Source organism: Amblyomma mixtum, chromosome 3 (genome assembly GCF_055824585.1).
Source record: "Amblyomma mixtum isolate Tamu chromosome 3, ASM5582458v1, whole genome shotgun sequence".
NCBI classification, from domain to species: Eukaryota; Metazoa; Arthropoda; class Arachnida; order Ixodida; family Ixodidae; genus Amblyomma; species Amblyomma mixtum.
The window spans coordinates 260,071,191-260,086,007 of record NC_143014.1 but is presented as its reverse complement, the minus strand read 5'-3'; the positions used below and the strand labels follow the sequence as shown (position 1 = coordinate 260,086,007).

The window sequence follows — 14,817 nt, the reverse complement described above, 5'->3', positions numbered from 1 at the left end:
ATATTGCACGGAATTATAATTTCCGATTTCTAATAACGCGTGCAAAAAACACATACATGCCACAAATTTCCTGTCCTCAAAAAACGTTGCGTTCAAAGGGCAAGGCATCGCGCCGAATGGGTGGTGGCGTTCCTACCTTCCTGTAAGGTGCGGCTCGGGTGTCCACCGAGATGGCAGAGAATTACTGCGTAATTTCCTTTCCTCAAAAAGCGTCGCGTTCAAAGGACGAGGCATCACGCCGAACGGGTGGTGGCGTTCCGCGGACTGCCTGGCAGCGCTACAACACCTGTCGCGTTCCACTCCTAAAGGCGAAGCTTAAGCGTCATTAATTAGCAGTTTATTAGTATTTAGTCATTAATCAGTCATTACACACTAATAAGTAATTTTTCATTACTTCGTCATGAATTATGTGTGACGTAATCCAGTGGTAACATCACCAGTGTCACATACGCAAAGTGGGGCTGAAAACGTTTTCGCCTCTACGCATTTCGGACAGTTTCGAACGCTCTGCATATACATTCTTGTCAGGCCTGCGTCTCGTCGTGTCCGCGTGCGCTTCGCATTATGCCCGTAAACATTTCATGCTTACTCTACTCTCGGTTACGGGAGAGGCAGAGTTTTTTATAACTTTCTTTCCCTTTTTCATTATGCCTAATGGCAAACAGCTCGAATAAAAAAAAGCTAAAAATATTTATTTATTACTTCTGGATGAGAAAAAAAATCGAGTGGAGAAATAAGCCCACGGTGACGAAGCTTTCGCCTCGCTTCATGCGATCACTCTTTTGCGTTTCGTACAATTTTCACGAATGGAATCGCGTAGCTGCCCGTCTTTTGCTGCTTTGTTTCGTTTCTTTTTCGCTGAGGAATTCTCCGCCAGGGGTTGCTTGTCACTAGGCCGCGTGCATGCGCGCCCCATCGCACGCGCAAGCGCGATACAACCGGCGGAGGAGCAGAACCCATAGGCGCTTTGAGAGAGATGAAGACTTCCGCGGCTTCCCCACCGTCCGCAGCCGGGAGCAGGCACGTCGGCCATGCCTCGATGAACCAGCCGGGCCTCGCTGCGCTGGACCAACCGGCGCTGGCCGTCGGGCAGGAGGCAAGCGGCGAGGAGGAGCCGGCGGTGCCCTTCGGCGAGGGCCTGTACCAGCTGCTGGCCCTCTTCAACAGCACGCTGTCGGGAGTCGCTTTCCTGTGCCACCTATTCAGCGTGCGGCTCACGGCCCACGTGATGGACCACTGGTGCCGGCAACCGCCCGAGTTCGCCAACCTGAGCGCCGCCGAATGGAAGGAGATGGCCATACCACGCGCGGGGGACGGCACCTACAGCCGCTGCGTGAGGTACGGCCGCATATCTATTTGGCATGCTTCATCTCGGTAGTTCCTTGCAGCGCTCGGCTGCTCACCCGAAAGATGCGGGTTCGATCCCGGCCGCGACCGCCGAATTTCGATGGAGGCGAAATTCTAGGGGCCCCTGTACTGTCCGATGTCAGTGCACGTTAAAGAACCCCAGGTGGTCGAAATTTCCGCAGCTCTCCACTACGGCGTCTCTCATAGCCTTAGTCGCTTTGGGACTTTAAACCCAAGTCAAACCAAGTTCCTCGCAGTACTACCAAAGCGTGCAGAGGCGACGTTCTTGCGCTGTGGAGTATTTAGTGGCAGCATGAACGTATATGATTGCGGTATTGTCCGGTGCCACCACCACCGGCGCCTAACGCCTGCGCTCTCCGCTAGGAGCGCAACAGGTGCTTTGTGACGTCACGCCGAAGAGAAGGGCGACCGACTCGCGCCGTCGCAAGCCGCGGCGGTGCCACCACGGCGCGGCCTCCGCGATCGAAGCGCGCTTTTAAGGCGGAAGCCTTTAATGCCTCATCGTTGTAAGCAGGAGCTGTCGACAGAAATGTCACGCTTTTGAATTGGTCGAAACGGTCGTGACGTCACAGTGCGCGAATTTCAAACGGGGCCAATTGTACTTTGGCTACTAACCATGCAACCAATTAAAGGGATCGTTTAGTGATGCTCCAAGTAAGTTTGACTGAGTTTAATTAATTCCCTACTTAACCAATTAGTCAAACCTTTCTAGTCACACCAGATAAATAAATAAAACCCAGTAAGAAATTCGCCCAGCTTGCGAATCGAACCCCGGTCTCCGGAGTGCGAGTCGAGCACGCTACCACTCCGTCATGCCAGCTCGATGGTTTGGAATGAACAAAGGTGCGTCTAGTGAATACGGTGCCTTCGCTCACTCCCATCTTCCTCCCTTCCCGTTACGGCGAGGTTTAGGTGTCCACCGAGATATGAGAGACAGATACATTTCCTTTCCTCAAAAATTACGAGGAACTTTAGCGGCTAAAGTGGTGAAAGGCGAAAGCCTGAGTGCTGCATTCTGCTACGCGATTGTTCACTGCACATTTTGTTGGTGCATTAATTAACTGCCAATTAATGACGTTTAAGCTTCGCCTTTAGGAGTTGAACGCGACAGCGTGTTGTAGCGCTGCCACGGAGTCCAAGGAACGCCACCACCCGTTCGGCGCGATGCGTTGCCCTTTGAACGCAACGCTTTTTGAGGAAAGGAAATGGGGCTGTAATTCTGTGTCATCTCGGTGGACACCTGAGCCGCACGGTACAGGAAGAGAGGAAGTGTGAGTGAAAGAAGAAAGAGGGGGCCGTAATGAAGAAAATGAAAATTGTATTTGAGGAAAGGAAATTACGCAGTAACTCTCTCACATATCTCAGTAAACACTAGTCGAAAATTTTATTTGAGGAAAGGAAGTTGCGCAGTAACTGCCTCACATATTTCTGTGGACACCCGTCAAAATTCGCGCGTGGTGACGTCACGACAATTTGGACCAAACTGAAACGCCTTGCTCGTCGGTAAATTGGTTTTTGAGGAAAGGAAATGTCTCTCATATCTCGGTGGACACCTAAACCTCGCCGTAACGGGAAGGGAGGAAGATGGGAGTGAACGAAGACACCGTATTCACTAGACGCACCTTTTAAGGCGGAAGCCTTTAATGCCTCATCGTTGTAAGCGCGAGTTGTCGACAGAAATGTCACGCTTTTCAGTTGGTCGAAACGGTCGTGACGTCACAGTGCGCGAATTTCAAACGGGGTCAATTGTACTTTGGCTACTAACCATGCAACCAATTAAAGGGATCGCATAGTGATGCTAAAGGTAAGTTTGAGTTTAGTTAATTGCTTACTTAACCAATTAGTCCAATTAACCTTTCTAGTCAGACCAGATAAATAAATAAAACCGAGTAAGAAACTGGCCGAGCTTGGGAATCGAACCCCGGTCTCCGGAGTGCGAGTCGAGCACGCTACCACTCCGCCAATGCCAGCTCGACGGTTTGGAATGAACAAAGGTGCGTTTAGTGAATACGGTGTCTTCGTTCACTCTAATCTTTCTCCCTTCCCGTTACGGCGAGGTTTAGGTGTCCACCGAGATATGAGAGACAGATACATTTCCTTTCTTCAAAAACCAATTTACCCACGAGCAAGGCGTATTTGTCCGCGTTTCAGATTACTCCGAATTGTCGTGACGTCACCACGCGCGAATTTTGACGGGTGTCGACCGAAATATGCGAGAGATTTACTGCGCAACTTGCTTTCCTCAAATACAATTTTCGACTAGTGTCTACTGAGATATGTGAGACAGTTAATGCGTAATTTCCTTTCCTCAAATACAATTTTCATTTTATCTTCACTACGGCCCCTCTTTCTTCTTTCACTCACACTTCCTCTCTTCCTGTACCGTGCGGCTCAGGTGTCCACCGAGACGACAGAGAATTACAGCCCCATTTCCTTTCCTTAAAAAGCGTTGCGTTCAAAGGGCAACGCATCGCGCCGAACGTGTGGTGGCATTCCGTGGACTCCCTGGCAGCGCTACAACACGCTGTCGCGTTCCACTCCTAAAGGCGAAGCTTAAGCGTCATTAATTGGCAGTTAATTAATGCACCAACAAAATGTGAAGTGAACAATCGCGTAGCAGAAAGCAGCACTCAGGCTTTCGCCTTTCACCACTTTAGCCGCTAAAGTTCCTCGTAATTTTGTTCATTCTAAACCATCGAGCTTGCATGGCGGAGTGGTAGCGTGCTCGAGTCCCACTCCGGAGACCGGGGTTCGATTCCCAAGCTCGGCCAATTTCCTGCTCGGTTTTATTTATTTATCTGGTCTGACTAGAAAGGTTAGACTAATTGGTTAAGTAAGCAATTAACTAAACTCAAACTTACTTGGAGCATCACTATACCATCCCTTTAATTGGTTGCATGGTTAGTGGCCGAAGTAAAATTTGTCTCCGTTTGAAATTCGCACACTGTGAGGTCACGGCCGTTTCGACCAATTGAAAAGCGTGACATTTCTGTCGACAGCTCCTGCTTACAACGATGAGGCATAAAGGCTTCCGCCTTAAAACCAATTCACCGACGAGCAAGGCGTATTTGTCCGCGTTTCAGTTTGACCCAAGTTGTCGTGACGTAACCGCGCGCGAAATTTGACGGGTGTCCACCGAAATATGTGAGACAGTTACTGCGCAACTTCCTTTCCTCAAATACAATTTTCGACTAGTGTCTACTGAGATATGTGAGACAGTTAATGAGTAATTTCCTTTCCTCAAATACAATTTTCATTTTGTGCATTACGGCCCGTCTTTCTTCTTTCACTCACACTTCCTCCCTTCCTGTACGGTGCGGCTCAGGTGTCCACCGAGATGACAGAGCAGACCATTTCCTTTCCACAAAAAGCGTTGCGTTCGAAGGGCAACGCACCGCGCCGAACAGGTGGTGGCGTTCTTTGGACTCCGTGGCACTGTAACAATGTGTCTTCTTGTGTGACTAGCGTGTACTTTGCATTTACCAGGACACTTACCATGAGTGCCACGCATGCCGTTGTAGCCAGTGCAGTAACAGCAGTTCTACAGTCTGGATTAACATCACCAGCAACCAAGTATATCCTCACAGCGCCGCGATTATCGTTTCACTACTAGTTGTACATAGAATAGCCAAGTGATCACCACAGCAGCACCAAGGTATACAACAAGTTTCACACAAGCACCACAACAGCACGACTATCATGTGAGCGAGGGCGTAGCCATGGGTATTGCTTTCGCGATTTCCCGGCTTAACCAAGTTGAGTCACAGCCATTTCTTCTTTTCGCCGAAAAGCAATAAGTTGAAAAAATAGTTCCATGTCCTTGCGTACATCCAAGTGAACAACGTATAAAATACATCGTTTAGTATATTTTTCAGCCTAATGTTTAGGTATCATTGGAACAAAATTTCTCGCAAGTTTCTTTTAAAATGACCAGTAAATACGCGAACCAAAGCAGCTGACTGTGGGAGTTCTTCGGCTTTCTCAAAAATGGCATTTATTTTCGCTCTCACACTGGTATCGCCTCAGTAGCTTTAACACGTGCGTGATCCTCTTCGCTAATTCATGCTGCAACGCGACACTAAGCATCAGCATTTAGCGACAAACGTGACCGTACCGGTTCGGCTTCCGCGCTGATGCTTTCGTACTTCAGCTTCTGATCTCTTAATGTTGGTAGACATACTCGTCAATAGAAAACCGCGATGTTGTTTGGGTGTTGTGATATAGTTCATCGTTTGGTTAATGGGGTTTAGCGTCCCAAAGCGACTCAGGATATGAGTGACGCCGCAGTGGAAGGTAGTGAACAATTTCGACCACATGGGGTTCTTTAACGTGCACTGGCATCGCACAGTTCACGAGCACAGTACGCGGCCGGGATCGAACCCGTGTCTTTCTGGTCAGTAGCCGAGCACGTTAACCAATGAGCCACTGAGGCGGGTCCCCTTATGGTTCGCCGATGTCTTCCTTCGTTTTATGCCTTTTCCCAATGGCGATGTTTCTGCAGACGCCGTCTCCTTTTCTGTCGCGTGCCAGCTTGCGTCGTTTGTGCAAAGGTGGCGATCTGACAGCGAGGCGCGAAGGAACTTCTTTAGGGCTGGGGTCGAACGCTTGCGCGACCATTGGCCATTTTTCGCAATGCTTAGGCGATCGCAGTGGGCCTTCTGGCTTTATATCGGTAAACAAGTTTTTGTTCATTTAAAAAACTGCATTTGTTTCAACTATATGCGTTTTTTTAGAGAAATTTAGTATGCCGGGGACGTATTACCATGGACGTACACCGGTTTACGGGGCGCCGGTTGCGCAAGCGCAGTAGCCCCGTCTGGCCACACCCATGCCACTGCGCGTCCTGCGTCCGGTGAACCGGTGTACGTCCACGGTAATACGTCACCGGCATACTAAATCTCTAATGTTGGTACGAGTGAAGTGAGCAGCAAACGGTAAGACCAACACTGTGTTTCAAACAGTTCTTTTTTTCGGCAGGCGGATCCAACTGGGATTGAAAAGTAGGCCTAGTACCCATAGGAGTACTAGGAGTAAGCAAAAGTTTTCAAAGCAGTTTTCTGATTTCACAGGGCACTTGTGATGTTGTTCCTTCGTGAAGAACAACTAAATTCATCCGGAATAGGTTCTGAAAGTATGGAGAGTCATGTCGAAGGCGGCGAATGTTTAAAATATTGCGAAACGTGCGAATGGGAGTTTCCCCGCCGCTGGGGGTACGAGACGGTAGCGCGATCCATAGAAATACATGTAAGCAAAACTTGCCAAGTTATATTTCTCGTTTGACAAAGCATACATGGAAGCGGCCATTAACATTTGGCGGGTGCTTTGGAGAAGTGTTTGACAAAGTACGCTTCGTCATTTCGAAGCTATCTTTTTAAAATGCCGCGATAGATAAGCGTTAAGAAGCCGGACAGCCGGACATACCCGGAGAGGCGCTCTACCAACAGTTGCATCAGAGAAAATCGAAAAAAAATTCTCTCGGCCTCACCGCCCGCATGTTAGGGCTCAACATCTGCACAAATGTGGAATTCGGCGGTCAGCTTTGTTTCGTATTGCGTTTGGGTGGAGTACTTGCCTGATTCGGTCAAAATTAATCGGAAATGTTCATCGTCTGTGGCGACGGCGAACCAAAGCTGCGAGCTTTCGCCGTAATGATACCGGTAGCGCCATCATGCGCCCTCCAGACGAACGAGCACTCTACGTGCGTGGCCTCCGCGATTGAAGCGCGCGCGCCGCCGGAGCAGATCGCCGCGGCCACGATGCGTGCAGGGAGGCTGCGGAGAAACTCATGGAGGAAGCGCAAGGTGCGGGGAAGGGGAAGTTGCATGAAACAGCGTTTTCTGGCCCCTGTTTTGTCAAAATAGCCGAGAAATAGCCGGGGGCTTTTCGGGGCTTACAGGGCTATACATTTCTCTCAGTCGTCACCGGTGTTGCTGGGAGGCAGCGACAGATCGACATTGCTACCTGAATTGTGGACACTCGCCACTGGAAGAGCAGCGAGAGAGCTGCGGTGGGCAGAACCCCAAAACTTCAAGAGTGATCACTTGATTGGACATGGATAACGTAGCGAAATTTCCCTGCTAGGGATATGGGGACGACCAACTGTATTAAGCGGTCGGACAGCATGATTGCGGCCACCTCCCGATTTCCGCTTGTATCTTACGTACTCCTGTAAACTCTCTTTGTAAAATAAATGCCTCGTAAACTCCTCTCCTCGAAGCCCGTCCCTCCTCGTCCCATCACAGCAGCAGCCTTTAGAGACAGGGCCTTTGGACCACGGCCTGGCTGAGGTGATCCCAGTCGAATCAGGGTCACATGTGGAGCCACCACTCACCTCCAACTTCCAGAGGGTCATCAGAAGCCTATGAAAGAAGCCTACCATCCATGCACACACCCGCCTCCATCCTCCAGGAGCCTCCACTCACCAGAAGCCCGTGAGAGGAGCCCAACACCCACCACTGCTGGCTAGCCTCCAGAAGCCCACGCAGCAGCGCAACAAATAAGTGACGGTGAAGTCAAAGACGCAGTGGGAAGGCCACCAATGTAAAGCGAAAGGCAAAAGGTCCCTGCTGTCGCAGCTTCGCCGCATCGGTTCGTATGATCGTCCATCAATTTTTTATCTGAATCTTTAATCTGTTTTTGAATCTTTGGCCAGTGTCTGGGGTTTAATTTCCTGAACATGACCAAAGTAAGCCCCGAGTGTGTTCTTCGGAAGTGCTACGCAGTAATTGACCGGCGCTGCGAACTTGCAGGCGCGACCCACCGGACGGGGGCTCTAAGACGGTGCCGTGCGACTCGTGGGATTTCGACCTGAGCGAGTACGGTGACAACATCGTGAGCGAGTGGCAGCTGGTGTGCCACCGGAGCCGGCTGCTGGACCTGGCTTTATACACCACCTTCCTCGCCTCGGTGCTGTGGCTTCCCATGATGGGCCTGGCAGCAGACCGCGTGGGCCGCAAGATCGTCGTATACATCTCCATTCCGGCGCTGCTCATCACGGGCTTCGCGAGCAGCGTCACTGGCTCCTTCCAGTTCTACGTGGCGCTGCGCACAGTCGTGTCGGCGTCCATCATCTCCGTCATGACGGTGGCCTTCGTGGTGCTGTACGAGGCGACGCCGGCGGGACGCCGCACGCGCTACTGCTTCACAGCTCTGGCGCTGGCGCAGGTGACTACTCCTTATTCGGGCATCTGAGGCACCCGACAGCGCATGATCGCTGCATTTTGCGCTCCATCTGTGCACTACCTTTACGATAAATATAGTCGTAAACGGACAGAACAGTGCTACATAAGCCACCACAGACGGAAAGTCAGAGAGAAGCGTTACTTTTCGACAACCCTTTCTATGATACTTAATGTAGCTCTCTCGTGTCTGTTTTACAATGATGAACCAATTCGTCCAGCAACAAGTTCTGGCACCTTATCCTAAAGTGAAACGTATATATGAAAAAAGTCCCGGCAAGAAACGCAGCGCTTGTATTTAGCTCAGAGGAAGATGCTACGACAAAATATTCTTGCGATTTGCGGTGGAACGACTTCTGGCCGTAAGTTCATCCTTGCTATAAAAAGCCCGTACTCCCAGCTAGCGCGGAGCATTAGGGTAATGTTATCAGCGTGATGCATTGGAATTTAACGTTAACGTTAAAAATTAACGAATAACGTTATATGTTATATCTAAAACATTAGTTTAACCAGCGCCTACTCTTCGCCAGCGCCTTCAATGCCAGCCGAATCGCTTGTTTCGCAATTGCAGCCTTTCAGATGTCTCAATTCAGTTAGTTGCCGCGACGAGGCTCTAGCCAAAGGAAGTAACTTTAGGATCGGCTGATAGTACCAATCTCTCTCTACGCTGCATGTGGCCCATGGTACGACTATACTGTGTGCGGCTGTTTGCGGCTGCTTCAGTTCATCCATGTTCCGTCGCAGGACGCCACCAACACGGTACACTCCCAAACAATGTGAAGCAGGCGCGAACGTTACGCGACGGGAGAGAGTAGGAAAGGAGAAAGCCTTGACCGGTCGAGTCAGCCGTATCTGGATGACAATGAAAAAATAGAGGTGGCGCGGGTTTAACATACAAAGCAAACATTCTAATGCTGACTATTAAATATTATTGTAATGCTAAATATTAACAAATTCTATTGCATACAAACATTATCAAAATGTTTAGGCGCCGCGGTGGCTCAGAGGCTATGGCACTGGGCTGCTGTCCCGAATACGCGGGTTTGGTCCCGGCCGCGGCGGTTTAATTTTGATGGAGGCGGAATTCTAGAGGCCCGTGTACTGTGCGATGTCAGTGCACGTTAAAGAACCCTAGGTGGTCCAAATTTCCGGAGCCCTTCCGATGTGGATATTGCATGATTCCCACATCTCTTGATCATGTCGAAAGTTTCGGTAGGTGACTTACTCAGTTTAACGCAAAGCTTCACCGCGTAGCGCTGTTCAAGCTTTGGCTCCATGGTTTCCTCGACGCAGCGACGAAGCAGGGGTACACGCTCAAACACGTCCATCCGCTTTGCTTGCTCGAAGCCAACTGAGCTCGGCGCATTGTTAAGCTGAAGGTTCCCCCTCCTTCCTCCAAAACCAATTTCCCAATCTAGCGCATGCGAGCGCCATGCCGCGATTTGTCTCATTACTCATATATATGCGCCACTGCCATAGAAGGGCAGTGTCCTTGTGTCGAGGCTTTTTCCTTGTTGTGAATGATGTTTCCAACTAAGGCTTCAGCTGCATTTTGGAGTAATGCTGTGAGTAAGCTAAAGGAGTCGGTATAGATTATGACTTATTATTTGATATTCTGACTTAATATATTGTCTACAGCTACGCAAACAGCATAACATTTAGCGTTGAATACAGATGCACAGTTTAGTAGCCTTTCTATCTTTCACAGTTACTTTGTACAAGTGTCTGTTTTTGAGCCATTTGTAGTAGCTTATATATTTTTCTTTTAGGCATTGGTATTCTTGCAGAATGTGTTCGTGAGGTTTTTGCGTTTTACGAAAGTGTGTTGAGGTGTGCACAGAACCTAGGGCTGCGTCTCTCAACTGGCGCATACAGAACATCGCCAGTAAATAGTCTTCACGTAGAAACGAAGCAGACAGAAGAAAAAATGCTTACGTCTGCATACTTGTTGAAAATAAGGCCCTTATCAAAACACCTCTGCTACCCCATAGTTACTAAGTGCATTTCAAAAACATTGTTTAACAATAAACTGAATCCATCAGAACTTTACTACTGCGCTTCGATTATAGTATATATGCCAACAATACTAGCTGCCCTACATAATATTGCCCCAAGACATGATCCATTGCCACCCTGGTACAGCCTACCTTCTGTATTTATAAATTAATTAAATTTTGACTCTCTGGCTTGCATTGCAGGTGTATGTACAACACTCGGACCATTCGTATATTTCGCCTCGGTCGAAATCGGCCGCCGCTGTCGGGGTTCTATCCCGGGGCCTTGGGCTTAGCAGCCGAGCGCCAATGCAGCCCTCACCACGGGTCGGAATTCAACACGAGGTAGCGGCTGCGCTCGATGTAGCGCAGGGGCCTTTAGAAGAAATCCTGGGCATGCCCAGCACCTCGGCCACTTGTCACGTGGTGCCCATAAAAAAAAAAGTAACACGCCTGCTGGTGCAGTGGCACGCCTATTTGGCAGTCGTCGGGATCGGAAAATTGGCCGCCACCTAGGTTACATTTAAAAATGACTCGGAACTTGAGATTGAACGCGCAGTCGCTTTGCTAACTGTGGTGGTTATCGGAGAACTAGGGGCGTGTAACGGTGGTCCTTCGCGAAAAAAACTAGCTCCGCGTGAACATGAACCGGAGAGCTTGTCTAAACTGTGGCCATTCATAAAATGGTATGGTATGGTATGGTATGGTATGGTATGGTATGGTATGGTATGGTATGGTATGGTATGGTATGGTATGGTATGGTATGGTATGGTATGGTACGGGTTTTAACGTCCCAAAGCGGCATGGACTTTGAGGGACGCCGTATTTGAGGGCTCCGCATTAATCTCAACCATTGGGGGTTCTTAACATGCACTGCCACCGCCCAGCACACAGGCGCCTTGCGTTTCGCCCATCCAAACGCGGCCGCTGCAGCTCAGATCGAACCCGCGTCTTCGGGCTCAACAGCCGAGCCCCCAGCCACTGAGCCACCGCGGTGGGGCGTACATAAAATAGTATGGCCATCAGCCAAACAATTTTAAAACGCAAACAAAACAGAACGCAGTGGCAGTACAGAGAGTGCTCTGAAAGGTCCTTGATATGAATCGGGTCATTAGAGAACCTACATCAAAGCAAAGGCCATCGAGTATAAAGGGGCCATGACATGGTCTACCAAGAAATCGTGGTTTGACGTTGCAGCTACTAGCCACGACGTTGTCACGTGTACTTGAAAAAGTAGGGCTCTGCGTGCGCATTTGAGCTAGAAATTGCAATTAGAAGTTAACAGCTCTAAGCACCCCCCCCCCTTGCCCGAACAACGACCAACCCATACCCTTACGCTCACAACGCGCAGTGCGCACTTAAGTCGTTCAGTCGGAAGCAAACATGTGACCGTCGGTTTATGTCGTCATGGATCGAGAGCTCGTTAGTGCTGCCTGACTGCCGCACGGCTCAGGAGAACTTCCAAAAATTCAAGTACATATTACTCGCTGCACCAAATGAGCTCATATTTGACCCACTTGTTCAGAGATGCATAGCAAACAAAATGCAGTAAACAGCTTGAGTCTGAAGAATGGTTCCATTACCATTTTAATCACATTTTAAAACTGATTTGTGGCAGTGGTCTATCCCCACTGAGTTCGACTGCGACTGCTTCAGTGAACGTTTGAATGGATTGAAAGTAAACGTTTGATACCTGCGGTTGGAGGCACCTAGTAAAACATAGGAGCGAACGGAGGCCTTTGACCTTTACGCAGACCTTCGCGGTCGTCCCATTCGCCGTGGTCTCCGTGTTTAAGCTGAGCTGGAAGATCGTCTACCTTTTGGTCATGGTGCCCACGTCACTTCTGGTTATTACGCTGTACACTATGGACGAGTCCTACCCGTGGCTCTTGGCCACGTGGAGAACCAAGGACGCCGAGCGACTGGCCCTGGACGCGGCGCGCATGAACGGCGTCCCCCAGGAGAGCTGCCGGGCTTCCATGAGCCACAGTTACCGGGGCGGAAACGCCGAGATAGCCGCTGGCCGGAGCGCGCACTCCATCTTCTCGGCCGAGTTGCGTCGACGCACGCTAGTCATCTCGTGCTTTTGGGCGGCTATCAACTTCTCTTACAGCCAGGCCAATCTGAGCGACATCTTCCCGCTGTATCCGGCGGCCGAGATCGCGGGAATTCTATTGCTGGGGCCGGTGCATATCGTGCTGTGTCCGGCCATCCGCTACATCGGCCTGCGGCGAGTCGTGGTTGGCTCAGCGCTCATATTCAGCGTGATTTCGCTGTTCCTTGCCGGCACTTACCGCATGCAGACAGCGCTGAGCGGAAACGTGGTGGTCGTCGCGCTGCGGCTCATGGGAAGTCTGACCACAACATTGGGCACCTTCCTCGCCGTTGCCGCGTACCCGACCACTGCCCGCTGCACTGGCCTAGCGTTTGCAGTCGCCGTGGGTCGTCTGGCTGGCAGTTGCGGTGAGATTCTATTTCACTACGTCTCGAGCGACCGCAAAGACTTTCCGGTCGCCGCTATGTCCATCTCCATGGCGCTGGTGACCATGGCCGTGGAGCAACACCTGCCCGATGTCGACGCCGGCGTAGCGGCGGCAGTGGACTCGGCGCACTCCCCGAGGGTAGGCGTAACCTCCAGCGGAGTGCGCGCCATGCAAGACACGCTCGACCCGATGGCGAGGGGTCCTGCGGGCAGGCCTCGCGGCAGGAGGCACCACAAGAGAGACTCGGCGCCGGAACCTTCCGTGCAGGCTACATCTCTTCCAAAGGGCCTGTCGCGCTAGCAACATTCACACAGCGCGACGATGAACACGAAGGGGGGGGGGGGTTCGTCGCACTGTGTGAATGTAAGCATTAAACACTATCCCGCCCAGAAACTGATTTTAATCACTAAAAGTTACACGTGCATTATCTCCCGGCTTCTGCGGAGATCCGCGCATTCAGAACATTTTGGTATTGCCACCCGCTCGACGGGTCTAGAATCGTCTTTATATCGCATGCATTTATTTTGCGCGGGTATGCTTGTGTGACACGGACGCAACCGTTTTGTTTCCCAATTTCGTCTTCGTCTCTTAAGTTAATCGGTGCCGTTTATGTGGCGAGGTAGCTGAAACTTGAGACTTCAAAGCTCGTGTGAATAGCTTGATTTGGCAGTTGAAATCAACAGCTGCTGGCACTGCTCTGCAGTGTTCTGCCGCTGCTCGGAAATAACTCTGCACCGTGTGTGAAAGTGCAAGCCTCTGAATGTGGTGGAAGCTGTCCAAGGTAGAAAAATAACCGTATTAACTGTGCAGCACGGCGCCTGAAAATACATGTTAATGCTAATGACCCTCACCTATTAGAAGAACGGGTGGTGCCTAAATTTGTTATTACAGCCTGAAATATTTCCCAGCTTTTCAGATTCCTGCATCGCGCTCTTGAAGGGCATTTGTCATGACTTGGAGAACTCCAGAAGCGCACAGTCATACTCTAGCTAGGCATTGTGATTGTTTTTTCATCTCCAGGCAGGAGTTAAGCGGTAAATTTTCGAGAAACCTCGGATTAAGCTAGACAGTCGTTTGAAAGGCTTGTAACGCACGTAGTCCTCTCTTCGTTTAACCTCCTGTTTAGCCTCCTCAGCATTCAACGTATACATGGATCGACCTTAGCATTTAATAAATCTTTTCTTCCAACTGCAATAGAAAACTGGAACCTGCTATCTGACTACATTGTTAACGAGCGCGGCGCTACTAAATTTCGACAGGCATTAATTAATCACTGTACTGAATAAAAGATACTGCCCATTTGTCTCAAACTTCACCCATTTACACTTTTGACGTTACCGTCTAATTCAGCCTTTCGCCACTCATTATTGACCAACGTTGTATGGTGATGTATCGTTTTTCATTTTATTGTATTGCATTATGTTTTGTTGTATTAACGTATTATTCTCAGTTGTATTTGCTTTGTCCCCCCTTATGTAATCCCTCAACAGAGGCCTTTAAGGGTACAATAAATGATGATGATGATGATGATGAAAGATGTGATCTGCTGTTTTCAGCGCTATTGCCTTATTATTCAGTCAGCAGCTTCAAAGCGTGCTCAGTCGAGTGGGGTTCCTATGACGCTATGCTGAATTCTCATGAACTGCGCTGTCCAAATCCGCGCCCGTGTTTGTGATACACTGGAGGTGGTTATAAGAAAGCTCGGGCGACCAAGGAAAGCCGATGAGTGTCGACAGCAGAGCCACGAGGTACGCGGTACGCGGTGTTTCGCTGCATGCGCGCCTTCGTGGAGAC

At 49.9% G+C, this 14,817-nt stretch overlaps 1 protein-coding gene across 1 annotated transcript; it reads left to right on the top strand.

Annotated features, from left to right (window-relative positions):
• Positions 1-1,039: 1,039 nt before the first annotated feature.
• On the top strand, positions 1,040-13,323 carry LOC149354559 (solute carrier family 22 member 7-like). The gene is made up of 3 exons (XM_089576002.1): positions 1,040-1,338; positions 8,118-8,532; positions 12,295-13,323. The coding sequence occupies exons 1-3, from the start codon at positions 1,040-1,042 to the stop codon at positions 13,321-13,323; spliced, it is 1,743 nt and encodes a 580-aa protein (XP_089432128.1).
• The last annotated feature ends 1,494 nt before the right edge of the window (positions 13,324-14,817 follow it).